This window comes from Acanthochromis polyacanthus, chromosome 4, assembly GCF_021347895.1.
Source record: "Acanthochromis polyacanthus isolate Apoly-LR-REF ecotype Palm Island chromosome 4, KAUST_Apoly_ChrSc, whole genome shotgun sequence".
Classification (NCBI taxonomy): Eukaryota; Metazoa; Chordata; class Actinopteri; family Pomacentridae; genus Acanthochromis; species Acanthochromis polyacanthus.
This window is the reverse complement of record NC_067116.1, coordinates 39832494-39847361: the sequence shown is the minus strand read 5'-3', so window position 1 is coordinate 39847361 and position 14868 is coordinate 39832494. Positions and strand designations below refer to the sequence as shown.

The 14868-nt window shown below is 41.2% G+C and overlaps 1 protein-coding gene across 3 annotated transcripts; it reads left to right on the top strand.

Moving 5' to 3' along the window:
• Positions 1-932: 932 nt before the first annotated feature.
• Positions 933-14585, top strand: slc35a3a (solute carrier family 35 member A3a). 3 transcript variants are annotated; one of them, XM_022205001.2, is made up of 8 exons: positions 933-1154; positions 1487-1696; positions 4806-4960; positions 5132-5254; positions 9775-9949; positions 12405-12523; positions 12694-12827; positions 12927-14585. In XM_022205001.2, exons 2-8 carry the CDS (start codon positions 1507-1509, stop codon positions 13015-13017), a joined length of 987 nt encoding a protein of 328 aa, XP_022060693.1. In that variant the 5' UTR covers positions 933-1154; positions 1487-1506; the 3' UTR covers positions 13018-14585. The 3 variants fall into 3 exon arrangements, with proteins under 3 accessions (XP_022060693.1, XP_022060692.1, XP_022060691.1); XM_022205000.2 differs by having other exon boundaries at positions 933-1202; XM_022204999.2 differs by having other exon boundaries at positions 933-1367.
• Positions 14586-14868: the final 283 nt, after the last annotated feature.

Sequence of the window (14868 nt, the reverse complement as noted above, 5' to 3'; positions counted from 1 at the left end):
CTCGTTGTTGAAATGTGCTATATAAATAAATTTGCCTTTGCCTTTTGCTTTGATTTGCCTTTCAGGGCCTTGAATTTTTCTCATTTTTATACAATTTTTTCCTCCAATTACACGCCACAGTCACGACATAAGCGCTCCATCTTCCCAAATCTTTTTTGCAACGTTAACAAGAATTTGCAAAAGTCGAATAGAATAGTTTTTCGAGCATACATAATTATTATTCTGGATCATAGATTAAGTCTGGTTCAGCCCCACTAATGTCAAAAATAAAGAAAACATAGTTCACATCTGCATGGTTTTGTGCATGTATGTCCTTTACAGAAATAGCTATGTTTACGCACATTGCTGATTGTAAATTTGAAGTCGGTGGTTTCCAAATTAGACCCCAAACAAATTTGTAACATTACGCAGGACTTTCTTTAACTTCATCTGCTAAATGGGCAATTTTTGAAGATAGAAATTCAGAGCAACTTGAGTCCATCTTTGTCAAAGTCCGTAGTTTCTAACCTATTATTCTGTATACTGATATTTAAAGCAAAAGCAATGAGCGTGGATCATAGGTTCAGTCTTGTGCAATCAGTTCCACTAATGTTGTGGGCAAAGTTTTGTAGTAGGACAAAACTTGTGAGAAAAAAAAAACCCAAATGTGTTTCGTGTGTAAGTGCATTATTAACATATTGATAAAGTTAAAGAAAAAGCATCATATAGTCGCAGCAATACATAGACCCCCCCCACACACACACACACACACACACACACACGCACAGGTAAATTCTGCAACTGCTATTTCATGTTTGAATTTAATTAGATTGTGCTCTTTTTCCGCCCTGAAACCACCAAAAATCACGCTGAACTTCACATTTCACAACCTGAGCTGACCTCAGGCGGAGCTGTTTCCAGGCGCACCAGCAGGGGGCGCTGAGCCTCACAGGAAGCCGCGACGAACCGACGAAGAAGAGACGTGAACGCGGAAGCCGCTCTGGACTTTACATGCACGAGATTTGTTTCCTTGTGTAGCTCGTCTCTCTGAGTGATTGAGTCTTTCTTCGGGCGGGTAATTGAACAGGAGGTAATGGCAGGAAATAATGCGACCGTCGGGGAAGAGAAACTGAAGTGGTGATGTCCAGGACGGACGCTTGACGGTCCAGTTGCAGGTCAATGGACGCCAGGGCTTGAAGTGCTGCTGCTGTTTTGACAGCTGGGTTAGCCTCCAGTACCTGTCTGTGTGTCTTTCTGTCCTGTCTGATAGAAAGAGCTGCTGAAAACAGAGATTAAAAACTCGAAAAGGGGAGTGTTTTTATGCAGTGACTAATATCTACACCCGTGAAGTTGCTTTAAAAGCGCTATTAACAGAAAATAGAGCAAAGGTGAGACTAACTCTGTCATCATTTGCTCTTTCTTTGAGTCTCTTTTTGTCTCTGAAAATCTTCCTTCACTCCTTACTGTAGCCTGTTTCTTAACTCATTTCTTTCTTCTCTTTGTCCAGCGACCCACCGAGCCGTGGCCATGGCTTCCTCCCGGCTCAAGTACCTCTCCCTGGGCGTGCTGGTGTTCCAGACCACCTCCCTGGTGCTCACCATGCGTTACTCCCGCACCCTGCAGGCGGAGGGCCCCCGGTACCTGGCCTCCTCCGCCGTGGTGGTGGCCGAGGTCATGAAGATCTTCACCTGTGTGCTGCTCGTCCTCAAGGAGCACAGTGAGTCCAAACAGTCAGCATCACTGGAGACACAAACTACCCTTCATGCACGCACGTTTTCATGATTGTATTTTCCACTGATCAGTTAAGTGTCTGATCTATTAGTTTGATTGTCAGTATGCTTCTTAGAGCTCAAGGTAAAGCCTCACAGTAAAGGCCAAACATTAAAGGTCCCATATTGTCTCCTTTTGGAGCAAATTAATGAAAGTCTCACGTGACACCAGAATGTATCGTCTCAAATTACCTCAAAGATGCTTCATTTGACCATAACTGTCTACACCCTTTGTTTATGTTTAGTCTTGTCCTAAAAGGGCTGTTTCAGTGAATGTAGCTTCAAATGCAGTTGCGCTAACTGACTTCAGGAAGAAAACTCTCCTTACATCTGTGATTGACAGGGCAGAGCAAAATATGAATAAGTGTCTGAGACCAGGACTTTATGATGCTTCTAACTTTCTCTCTAAGTGATCCTTTTACACAGTAATATCTCACAGCACAGCCATTGTTTTGACTCAAGTGTTTGGCCAGTTTATCAGGCAATATTGCAGGTGGAAATTAGTGTTTTTGCTGCGGAGTGGCAGCTTGGAAGTGACTTCTGGTTCACATGTAGTCTCAATGAATTGCGTTTCGGTAACTGTTGCATCTTGTTTCGCCGTCTGATGACAAAGACGAAAAGTGTGTGAGTGAAAACAGCTTTGTAGTGAAATCAGCTGTATTGAAATGCAGTAAATGTGAGCACAGAGAGCGGGAGAGAATTAAATACGGTAGATGTTAACACCGGCTGAGTTTAGGTTGCACTGAAAACGCAGTAAACCACCCAGTCCTTGTTTAGTGATTTTAAGTCAGTGTTGAATTTTCCTCCATGTCTGAATGTGTCTTAAAGTTTTCATAAAGTTCCAACACAGAGGCAAATTATTAAAGCGAATGGTAACGTTAGCCACATTAGCTACACAACGTCCTAATGCTAAGGACTTTCCTATTGTTGTGAGGGCTGTTTCTGTCAACAAACTGAAAAAAATGCACTGGATCTTCAGTTCCTCAGATGCTGGGAGTGCATGACGACTCTTGTGTTCACTCTTGCAACCAACAACAGAACGTTTGATGAGTTTTGCTTGTGGCTGAGACATTTTAGCAGAAGCCGCTCTAGAGGGTAAATAAACCTCGCGGAATATAGTTGTTAAGTAAAACTTTTAATAGCCTGTAAAGCTGGGAGGCTGTCTAGTTGTGGGGGGGCTTTAGGAATGACGGAAGTTACACCTCCAAGTTTATAGAAACCCCAAAACACAATAGATTTTTCACCTTGTGGGACTTTTAAATACAGGCGAAACAAATGTGTCAGTGCAACAAAAACACTTAATGACAGACAAGATTAGAGTTGTGTTCCTCAGAAAGGGGATAATCTTATTCTCCACTACTAACATATAAATGCGACTGTAAACTTGAAAGAAGCAAGAGCAGCAAATTACAGGTCAGTTAAGTCCGTATTGTCACACTGTATTAAATGACACCAAAATATCTTAACTCGTGAATACAAGCAACACACAAGTTGGGTGTCAGCACTACTACAGATTAAGGGTATTAGTTCCCCACAGGATCAGATTAAGGAAGTGACTAAAGACAAACACAACAAATAATTTAAAGGAGTTCGTCCACCCTTACAACACTGGGAACAGGTTTTTCAAGTCCACATTCCGCCAGAGCTGGCAAACTAACTAAAGCAAGCAAATATTACAAACAATCCAAGAAAGGAGAGCAGAAAACAGTGTCAGGATGTTGAGCAATTGCTGAAAAAGACACAGACAATAGTTGCAAAACTGGCAATTAGACAACCAACAAAAACAGCCAAGTTAGCTTGTCTTTAAATATTGTGTAACCACATTACAAAAACAAAACAACCATTAAAAAGTAGCAACTGCATCACACTCCACCAAACAAACTTCTGCTAATACATCAAACAAGATTTCTTTCTTTCTTTCTGGCCTCTTACAGAAAACCACCCACTATGACCTCAAGAACAAACATGATGTAGAAAAATCACCCTTTTGGCAATGAGAACTGAAAAGAAAGAAACATCTTAAGAGTACAGTTCATGGCAGAGCTGCTCTACTGGAGCTCTGTACATTTTGTGTCAGGTTTGTTTGGCTGCTTCTGTTGTACTGACACAGAGGCCATTTTTTAAAAATGCTCCTGTTGTAAAGCCTAATTCAAAAGTCAGGTTGACCAAATTATCTGTAGAAGCCAGTAAGTCTGAATTACCAAGAGCTGATCCAGTTTTTAATCAAGTCAGTGAACTTGCATCTTTGAAAAGAAGAGCTTCATTAACTTAACCACTTCAGGAACACGACGCTGTTTAATTACAGTTTCAGTGGCATATTAGAAACAGTGAAGCTGAAACGGTTTACTGGCACCAAACTGCTCTGTCATCTTCGCTTTACTGTCAGTTTGTGGTGTTCAGGATTGCAGTTTTACAGAGTCCATATTGTTCTTGTTGGGTTTACTTCACTGTGTTGTATAGCTGCTGTTTTTGTGCATATAAAGATTTGCAAACTTACAAAGCTGAAAGTCCAAAGCATAAACACAGCTCCATATCTGCCTGAAGCGTTTCGTTTCAAATTGGGATTTTTTTTCGTCACTTATCTACATCACCATGTAACACATTTACATAACGACTGCCAAGCAGCTAGTTTATCCTGAAAACGAAGAATGAGCAGCTTTCTTGCTTTCTACTCTGTTATTTCCTTATGAGGGCCTCCTCTGTAAAGGCTACATCTCATGAACCTTTACCAATAGAGCTGGAGTTACAGCACATAAACAAAGTTAATTCATTAAAGGGGGGCTTTAAAGAGACAGATGCTAAAACGGAGCATTTCTGACGAGTTGAGAACAGATGTTGTAGTAATGCACAGCATAAGAAAAATAATGTGTTCTGTCCAACATTAAACCATTTAAACATATTCTAGTTGACCCAAGCAATGAAGTTATGAACCTATAAATAAGCATAATATGGACTCTTTAAATCATCAAAACATTAACCTCTATCTGTTTAAGGAAATTCCACAGACAATTTTAAATTCATTGATTCACATGTGACTTCTCTGCTTCTATTCTTCAGGTTATAGCATGCGAGCTCTGAACAGCATCCTACGCCAGGAAATCCTTCACAAACCCATAGAAACACTGAAGCTGGCGATCCCGTCGGGGATCTACACGCTGCAGAACAACCTGCTGTACGTCGCCTTGTCCAACCTGGACGCAGCCACCTACCAGGTACAGCAGAGGGCAGGTCGGGTTCGGAGGCCATGTGACAGAAAATGACTTCACACGACTGAAAGCGTGACTCAGTTTGACACAAACCGGAGCTGATGTGTCTTTTTGAGCCTTTTTCAATTAGCACTTTGCTCTTGCTCATGGATTGTTTTCCCACTTTGTCTCCGTCAGGTGACGTACCAGCTGAAGATCCTGACCACAGCTCTGTTCTCGGTGTCCATGCTGGGCCGAAGGCTGGGCATCTACCAGTGGCTCTCTTTGCTGATTCTAATGACCGGAGTGGCTCTTGTGCAGGTCCAGTGCATCTTTACGCCTCTTATAACCGCTCGAATAAATTACAATAAGTTGTTCACCGTTTCAAGAAACAGGAAGCAGCATGTGTTCAGTGTGGTGCCTCTTAATGGAAAATAATGTGAAATTGTTCGCAGACAGATAGATAGATAGATCCTTTATTAATCCTGAGGGAAATTTAAGTGTTCAGCAGCTTACATGCAACATAAACCAGCAAAAAGGCAGGTTAGTAACATTGACAGTAAAGGTCAGTATATAAACTATTCTAATTTAAGATCAATAGGGTGCTAAGTGAAATTAAAAATTCAATAAACAGTATATACACATGTCAAGGCACGGAAGTATAAAAAGTAAAGTGAATAAGTGATAAAAGTGGCTTTGACAGGTAGAGGAAAAAAGTTGTGTCGAACATTAAGCATCATAGAAGTCTTTGTCATGGTGCCCTTTGCTAACTTAACTCCCGCAATGCTCCCTGCTTGCTAACGTGGAATTGCTCGAAGTCCAAATGACCGGTACAAGTATTAAACAATACGAGAGTCTACCGGGTGTTCCAGGTAATGAACAGCACAGATTTTGACATGCATATAGAGAATCCAGATTTTTGGAGCGACAGTACACCCTGCTGTCTTTGCACTAACACTTCAGAGAGCACACAACAGAAAGGGACAGACTTGTATTAGCTGAGGAAATGGCTCAGTATCGGCACACACTTAGTATTAAATGACTCTGATCGGGGGCAAAAACATCTTGATAGGAGCGTCCCTAATTATTCGTAAGCCCCATTTCAGGCTTCTTTTACCAGAATATTCTTTGATACTTGGTTTGGTTATCGCTGTGCAACAACACAAAGCCGCGGAGCCCTTTTCTATCCACCTGGTAGTCAGACTGAATTTCCATGTGGGTGAAAGGTAGTCAGGCTACTTTTCTGTTTTTTTTTTAGTCAGCTCTGTATAAACATTTTAATCTGAATGACCATCAGTATTACTTTGAGATAAAGACCTAATTGCAGCCTTTTACAGTTCTTCTATGACGACACTAAATCCGCTATCGGCGGACTTTATATTTTGACTCTCCTGCCAGTGCACACCTGTTTTCATCACGCTCATGTAGGAAGAAACTGATTATTTTAAGTGGTGTTTCTCTGTTTGAATAGGCCTCTTACCTATTAAATGGACTTAATCTGTTCCGTAAGCTGAGTGATTAAAAATTGTCAGTTTGTGGTCACTTTTATACTGATTATGGACTGTGGAGCCGGGAAGATTTGCACAGAATGTTTACAAAATAGACTCATGACAGCCATTCACTGCCTTATAAACTTTGGATTAGCCCTGTAGTCCAAGCTTTAGTTGCCTGGAATCAACTTGAAACTCTTAATTGTGATTTTAGATCTCAGAGGAAGAAACATTTGTGCAATTCTGTGCGTGTCACCTTGCTTTGTGAAGCATTTATTCATTGGAAGCGTGCCTTTTTCTTGGTCATATTTTTGTGATCTTTAATCTCCAGAGAAAAGAAAACGTCTCAGCAGCAGTTGCTCAGTAACATAAAGGTTAAATAAATAATGAGGGCTAAACTGCACCGTTGAATAAATATTGGCCACCGGTGGTTATGAGGTATGTGTTGATGAATGATGTGTCACAAGAGGAATGACTGTTTTTGTGTCACCTCCTCCTCCTCCTTGGCAAAACAAAGAAAATGCCATTTAGGATTAAACCCAGTTTGAGAAACGTTTCCTCCCAAACTGTTCTTGGTGTAATTAAGATGAGTGCAGGAGCGTGACTGTGGCTCATCCATGACACATCCAGATTATCACGTCAAGTATGATGTGTTTGACAACTGCATCACCTACAAACAAGAGCAAAGACGATTTAAATGGAATTAATTATCACGTGTTATTACAGATTCTCATTTTCGCTCTTCATTTTCAAGGTTTGGGCTGTTTTCACTCAGTAGCGACTGTCGTGGTGCAGAAGGAGGAGGAGGTATAGAGGGGGGTAGCAAGCAGCGTCTTGTTCCCAAACTTACTGAAATGATCTTTACCACACAATAGCTTCTTTCTTTGGATGAGAACAGAAGAAAAGTGCATTAACAACAATACATTTTTTAGTCTGCACAAGCAGAGATCATCATCTTTTTTTGCATTAACGCCCGTTTTCCTGCTTACTGCAGCACATAATACAAGAACTCACACTTAGCAACATTTTTACAACTCAGCAAAGCTGTGAAGATCCTGTGTGTGGAGTGCAGGTACACAGTGTTATGGATTCACAGAGGTTTGACTGAATGTTAATCACTGTACAAGTTTCGCTGGCATATGTCTATTTATTCACTGTTTCATTTGATCCAAAATGTACAGTTTTATGATACAAACGTCTTGTGTGGACAGATAATGCCTCTAATATTCCCTGTTTTACATTTATCTTACAGTTAACCCTCTTTATATAGATAAACTGGTTGTATGAAGTATTTTTCTCAAAGGGACAGGATTATCATTTATTCACTTGTTTTTTGCAAAGATAAAGATCTAAATAAGAACATTTGTAGTCTGACCTTTAAAGACCTCCTCTGGTGAAAGTGAAGTTGTTGTTTTTTACCTTGTTAGCATGTCTGTATTGTGTTTTTATATCTGCTACAAAATAAACAGCCAAACACTTTGGAACTGCAGTCTTGCCGTGACCGCCTCAAAAACACAGATTCAGATTTCTGAGGTTTTTGTGTGTAACAAACCTAAGAAACCGAGCCTTTCAACTTGACTTTCTCTATCCTTATTCTTCTTTAGAATTCGTTTCTGTCTCCAACACGTTTGGCTGAATTGCTCCAATGTTATAACTTTCGGTTGTGTCGCTTAAAGCAGCGTTGCAGGAGAGTTGGTCTGCTTTTAGTGTAGAAGGAGGCAGTGACTATATGGACACATGCATTTTAGAGGAAGTAAAGGTTTCAAGTAACAACAAAAAAGCATAAATAAGTAACTGAGAGTTGAACAACTGGAGAGAGATTTTAGTTGGCTAACTACACTGGCTAAAAAGAAGGGAGAAAGAGATAGCATGGCCTTGTCCAACCCAATCTAACATATCTTGTTTTGTCTCGTAGGCTTTGTAGGTTACGCAGTGACCCTGGTAAGGACCTTTGTACATGATACTCAGCGTTCCCTGCTGAGTGAGCCACCAGTGGTGACCAGTATCTTGTTAATATAATCTGTACAGAACCCGTCAAAGCAAGTTACCGTGTCACAGAGCTGTCATCCTGGTCTACGTCCTGGGGAGGCCTACCTATTTTTCAAAACCACCTGTCTAATAGTGTATGGGTCTGTATCTGGCGCTGGGATGTTGTCACAGTGGATCCTTTGGGCTCTGTGGGGTGCAGGGTGGGTCATGCACTTCATGCATAGATGCCCAGCCGGATTGGGGTTTGAGGAGTTTGAAGAACAAGTCAACATCTTGGGCTATTTAACCCTCGTGTCGTCCTGCGGGTCAAAATCGACCCGTTTTAAAGTTTGAAAATTTGGAGGAAAAATATATTTTCACCGTGAAACTTCTGATGTTTGTAATTTCGACATTTTTGGGAAATCTTTGAACATTTTTTGGTGGAAAAAAAGAAATGTTAAAAATGTTTCTTTAAGAACATTAACAAAAAAATCAACCAAAATCCAGCGAATTTCGCTGGATTTTGGTTGATTTTTTTATTAATGTTCTTAAAGAAAATATTAGAAGTTTTACTGATATATACGTAATCACTTTAGATATTTTTAGGATTTTGTGGAAGATTTTTACTCATTTTTTTAAAAATATTCACAAGTATTTTCTTGCCAAATTTGGGGGAATTTTAAAATAAAACCTTTAAGGGAAATTTTTTAGGGAATTATTGGAATTTTCTTCCTGAAGGTTTTTACAGATTTTCAGAAATTTGGGGAATTTTTTGGATTTTGTTTTTTTTCAGACGAGGAAACAATATTTTTTGGTGCTCGTAAATGAGGACAACAGGCGGACAACATTGTCCTGTTAGGGAAGGTCGCAGCTGCCATCCAACAATGTTTAAGCACATGTCAAAGTAGCATCCGCATAAATGCCAGGATGCAAGGATTCCCAGCAAAACTCTGCATTCTAATAAGATGACCAATGACACTCACTTCACCTGTCAATGGTTTTCATTTTTGTGGAGCTGACAGCAGCAAGGTTTTCCCTTATTTCCATCTCGTAAAGCATTTTTGAATAGCTTTGTTAACTCAGACACTTAACCTCTTAATCTAAGTCACACATCTGGGTTAAAGGTAGTCTGACTCACTGGGTGTGGGTATAAGCCTGTAATTAGCGGCTCATTTGTGGTGGCTTTATTGAGGAATGATTTCAAAATTTACTTCCATAGAGGAAACCGCAACCTACCGCACTAAAAAATTGACACTCTGCAGAGGATTTGGATCACGTGCAGCCAGATCATTTTATACTACAGAACAGAGAGGCTAAGTAAGACCAGGGAAAAGCCAGTGTCGCTTGTTGTGCGACTTAAAATCCGACGTTTTGTGTTTGCAGTGGCCCTCTGAGTCTGCCGTGACTCCGGAGAAGGAGGCCAGGTCAGCAGGCTCCCAGTTCGTCGGGGTGGCAGCGGTTCTGGTGGCTTGCTGCTCCAGCGGGTTTGCTGGCGTCTACTTTGAGAAGATCCTGAAGGAGAGCAAACAGAGCGTCTGGGTCCGCAACATCCAGCTGGGTCAGTATCCACCGCTCAGTCCAGTCAGTCATAAGCAGCAAACCAGCTCTTCTTATGTGGAAGATTAAATTAAGTACAGCAAAAAGCAATCTTCAAGTGTGCACGTCGGAGCTGTAAAATTATGCAAAAACCATTTGTGGCATTTAATTAAGGCGCCCCGTCATCGGAGAATAATGATGTGAGATGTTGTTGCTGGAAACAGATTGATAAAGGCGCCTTCTCCTTGTTTCTGAAGCGAGTTTGTGTCCTCTCCTCCGTGCACAGAGAGCCAGCTGGGCTTTTTAAGCCTCCGATATGCTTCTGTTAAGATGAATGTTCCTGTCTAGTTTATTTTTACCCTGGAACGTGTGAGGCATGTGTTAGGTCTCCTACGATTCCTGCTGTGAGCTCAGAGCTTTTTCACCTGCATTAAATGTTGCAGCCCAGATCTGCACCAAGAACCCTGAAGAAAATGCAGCGGATTGTTTTTGTTTGTGGTTGCACAAGGGAGGGAAATTAGGGTTTAGTACTGAAATGATTCATTGATTAATCAGCTAAGAAATTAGATCATGTATTTGTTTTTTATATAAGAAAATTATCTAAAATAATAGAATTTTTTCCACTTAATTGACTCGCAGTTCAAAGTAATTGTAAGTTGATGCTCTGTTAGGGAATTGAAGAGACTGACTGAAGTACTGGTAGCTTCCTAATAAACTAAACTAATAGAATGAATGTGTTAAACATTGTACCTCTGTGCCATTGTGTTTGTTTGTATACAAACACATTAGCTAGCACACAAAGCTAGCATCTTTAGTATTTTCATGTGACAGCTCATTGCATTCATTTAAGTTTTTTTTTTTACATTTTATTTCAGTCTCTCTCCTTTTTCCACTTGTCTCTGTACTTTTATGAAGTAAGGCTAAATGTGGGAAGCTCAGTGCATAAATGTGTTGCTTCAATTAAAACATATATCACTTTCTTTAATATGTCTTCAGCTCACATAAACAGATTTACATCCGCTTGCATTTTTCCAGGAACTTCATATTAAATCTCACTGTAACCCTCCGAATCGTACTTTTTTTTTTAAAATCAGTTGGAATTAGTTTTGTTTTGGTATTCAGCTCACTCTTATGTGTTATTATGCAGCAAGCAGTTTTACCATTTATTAACTGAGTTCGACTATCTGGAAATAACATTACAGTTTACACCGTGTTGTCTTCAGTTGGACTTTTGCAGAGATGTCTGTGATTCAGTTTGTACAAATCAAAATAGTAGCAGCTGACGCCTTAAATCTGTGAACTGTTGTGCATGATGCTGCTCATTTGATTCCTCTCACTGGATGCGTTTAGTTAGAAAAATGGTAGATGGGATCACTTGAAAATGACATGAAACTGGATGTGCTTGCAGAGAATGAGAGCGTCGTTCGTTAGAGATTTGTGGTTGTTTTTACGAGACATTCGACCTCAAGCTGCTCTGACGTGGTGGTAAAACCGCTTTCTATACGCAGTAATGGCTGTAAAGCCGAGCTACCCTGCTTTTACTTCCCACTTTCTGCTTCTGACAGCTATATATATATATATATATTTGCTTAGGCATCAGTTTAGGGGGGGACGGTGGGGATGTGTCCCCCCACTTTTTGTCAGGGGTCATTTTGTCTCCAACACATTCAAATTCTTCACATGTAAGCCGTTGTAAACCCAGTTATTTTCAGCAGTATAGAAAACTCCGACGCTTCTGAACGCTCCTGAACGCACCATCCGCACTCTGTGGAGAGTTGCACAGACATGCAGCACACCTTCGTGAGGTTAAAAAAAAAAACGTGCAGATGCTGAATTTGCGCCCGTGCCAAGTGGAAGCTCCGACCAGAGGTGTGCAGGGGCAAAATTTCGGCCCGGGAGAATTAGTACTATAGCGGCCCACAGATCCCTCTACCCGCATGTACCGATAGCTCAACAGGTTGAGCCTCCGCCTTTGGTGCAATGGTTGTGAGTTCTAGCTCAGCTTGTGGCATTTTGCCGCCATTCTTCGACATTTTCTCAAAGTGCTGTGGTCTCCATCCCCCCCACTTTTAAAAACAAACTGACGCCCTTGTATATTTGTAACATCATTTTACCTAGTCAGAAAATCTAAATCAAGAAATCTGTAATTATGTTTTGACCAGTCATAATTCCAGTTTGACATATCTGCAGCTTCTTTCTGACTGGATAAAACCTAATTTTAGATCTCTAGAAAAAACAATGCGGATATTTTGCATTTAGGGGAATTAAAGATATCTTGAAGTGGAGTTAAGACAAGTTAGAATTGAACTGTAAATAACTCAAAATAGTCATAATATATGAAATTTGAATTGTGAATGCATGCAGCTGAATTGCAGATGTGAGAAACTCCAGAAACACGACCAGTAAAAGTGATCGTTCTGGATAACTGAAACGTTCTTTTCGATAGTCGATGTGTTGACGTATTCGTGTGTTTCCAGGGCTGTTTGGTTTCGTGTTCGGCCTCCTTGGGATGCTGGCCTACGACGGGGAGCGTGTGAGGGACTCGGGAATGTTTCAGGGATACAACACAGTCACCTGGACTGTCGTAGCGCTGCAGGTAACTTTCAGTCCACAGCCGGTGCTTTAAAAAACGTTTCCCACCAAAGCCGTCACACCGTACAGCTTCTGCGGCGACAGACTGTTCGGTTTTGCGGCTCAGATTCCCCCGTTGGCCCCTGCAGGTCGTGCCTTTGTCCATCTGCGTCTGTGTGTTTGTTGTTTCTCCAGGCGCTGGGTGGTCTGGTCATAGCGGCGGTCATCAAGTATGCAGACAACATCCTCAAGGGCTTTGCTACGTCACTCTCCATCATCCTGTCCACTCTTATATCCTACTTCTGGCTGCAGGACTTCGACCCCACTGGGTAGACACAACCGTCACCGTCTTCTGCTTTTTTTTCCCCCCCCGCAACCACAATATCTCGAGCTGATCGTTTTTTTTCTTTTTCTGCTGTCATCCACAGTGTGTTCTTCATTGGAGCCATTTTGGTCATTGCGGCCACTTTCCTGTACGGTTACGAAGGCAAGCCGTCCTCCAACCCCAGCAGGGCGTAGGACAGCCGCGGCCGACACCACGGAGGCAGCAGGAGGTCGTGCTGAAGACGTGGAGGGGAAAAGAGGACAGAGAACTGGAGAAAAAGGAGGCGAAAGGTCCTCACCATATAGAGATCACAGAACAAAAAGGAGGAGCAGAGGAATAGGAAGAGAGGAGGTAAGCAGGCTGGGAACAGAGAACGGTTCAAAAAACGAAAAGGCAAGCACAACGCTGTGACGGATCTCACCAAAAGTGCCTCAGCCGAGAAGGAAAAGCAGTGAGAAAAGAAAACGGGATCGTGTGTTTTTCTTCTCTCCTATTATTACCGCTGTAGAGATAATCCTGGCTGCCACACCTCCAGAGGTATTCATGACCGGACCGACTGATTGTGTTCATTAAGAACTAGTTTGACTGCCAGTCACTGTTACTGCCACATCAATCACACACACAACAAAGGATTTAAAAGCCCAGCGCATGGTTGGAGTTTCTAAATCCTCTTCAGAGTCACATTCTTCAGATGTAGTGTAACTTTAGTCTGAACTGTTGTCTTGTTCACCTCAGAGTTGCAGTATTTAATGCTCTGACAGTCTTTTTTTTTTTAACCCAATTTGGCCACTTAATGCACACTTTAGGGCCTGAAATGAGCTTCTCCTTTCATTTTTTGCTCTAAAGTTGCGTAAAAAAACAACAACCACCTTTGACAGTCAAATAATTCCGATTTAGAATGGTCTGGTTTAGTGCTGCAGCTCAGTTCTGCCACATAGGTGTGATTTGTCCACAGCTTCAGAGGCCTTTTGCCTGGGAGGCACAATTCGGGGCAAAATAAGGTGAAGCTTCAGCCTATAGCAGTTGCAGCGTCCATAGCTCGTATTGTTCAATAAATTATGGTCCTCGTGTTTGTTTGTTCAGCTGTTTTTCTTGCAGGGCAACGTATAGCCCCTGTGGTGTCTCAGCATCAGTTCACTGTTGGACTGCTGGAGTCAAACGTTTGACTGCAAATTTGGGTGCTTGAATGAAATAGATGACACTTCAGAAATGCTGTTTGTTACTGTAACAACTGGTAATTATTTAAAGTGGATGATTTTTTTTTTTTGTTAACTGAAAAGTTAGTTTGATTATGTGTAAGATAATTTTGTACAACCTGCAATCATGCTAGCTCTGGGTGTAAATAGTAACACCATTTAAATTGTGACTATAAATCTAAATGAGCTGTCTGTTTAACTTATTCATTCAGTAATTAGGCTTCAGCTTGCTTTGCTTTTCAAAGCCGCTGGTGATGGTGGACATCCCGCTCCTCGTGTCCTGTGCTTGTGTAGAAATGTATTCTGTTGATTTCGTGGCAAAAGTGATCTGAATCTCCTGAATGTGGCCCAACAATGTCTGGAACTGACCGAGTTGTTGATCCTGATTACGTCAGACGTCTGTGAGGCTTTATTTACTTTGGAAGCAAACCTTGGACTGTGTGATCTGACTGGTGTTTTTCTGCTGGAGCGACTTCTTTCCTGGGATAAAGCGGGTATAATTAATAACTTTTATTATTTTAATTACCAACATGTGAATCTTTTATAAAGACAAAATGTTTCCTTTATCTGACGTGAATGTTTTTATTGTGTGTCTCCTCTCTTGATTTTTCTACTTTACAAGTCACACATTTGCATTTTATACTCGGTCTAGAGTAGGCATGACACGTTATTACACCAAAATAGGCAGTTTTGCACAACTATGTGTCTACTTTGTTTGCTAATCCGGTGTTTTTTACCTTGTTGACATGTCCATATGGTGTTTTTGTATGCTGGAACACACATCATGCGCAAACTAAGCAATCAGTTTGCAGCTTCAATCTACAGTTTACTCACTTTACATCCATTTTC

Excerpts from the sequence above, each read along its gene's own strand:
- slc35a3a (XM_022205001.2), top strand. The coding sequence starts at position 1,507 with ATGGCTTCCTCCCGGCTCAAGTACCTCTCCCTGGGCGTGCTGGTGTTC. Across the intron at positions 5,255-9,774 it reads CCGGAGTGGCTCTTGTGCAG|TGGCCCTCTGAGTCTGCCGT; the intron begins GTCCAGTGCATC and ends TTGTGTTTGCAG. Across the intron at positions 12,524-12,693 it reads GGACTGTCGTAGCGCTGCAG|GCGCTGGGTGGTCTGGTCAT; the intron begins GTAACTTTCAGT and ends TTGTTTCTCCAG.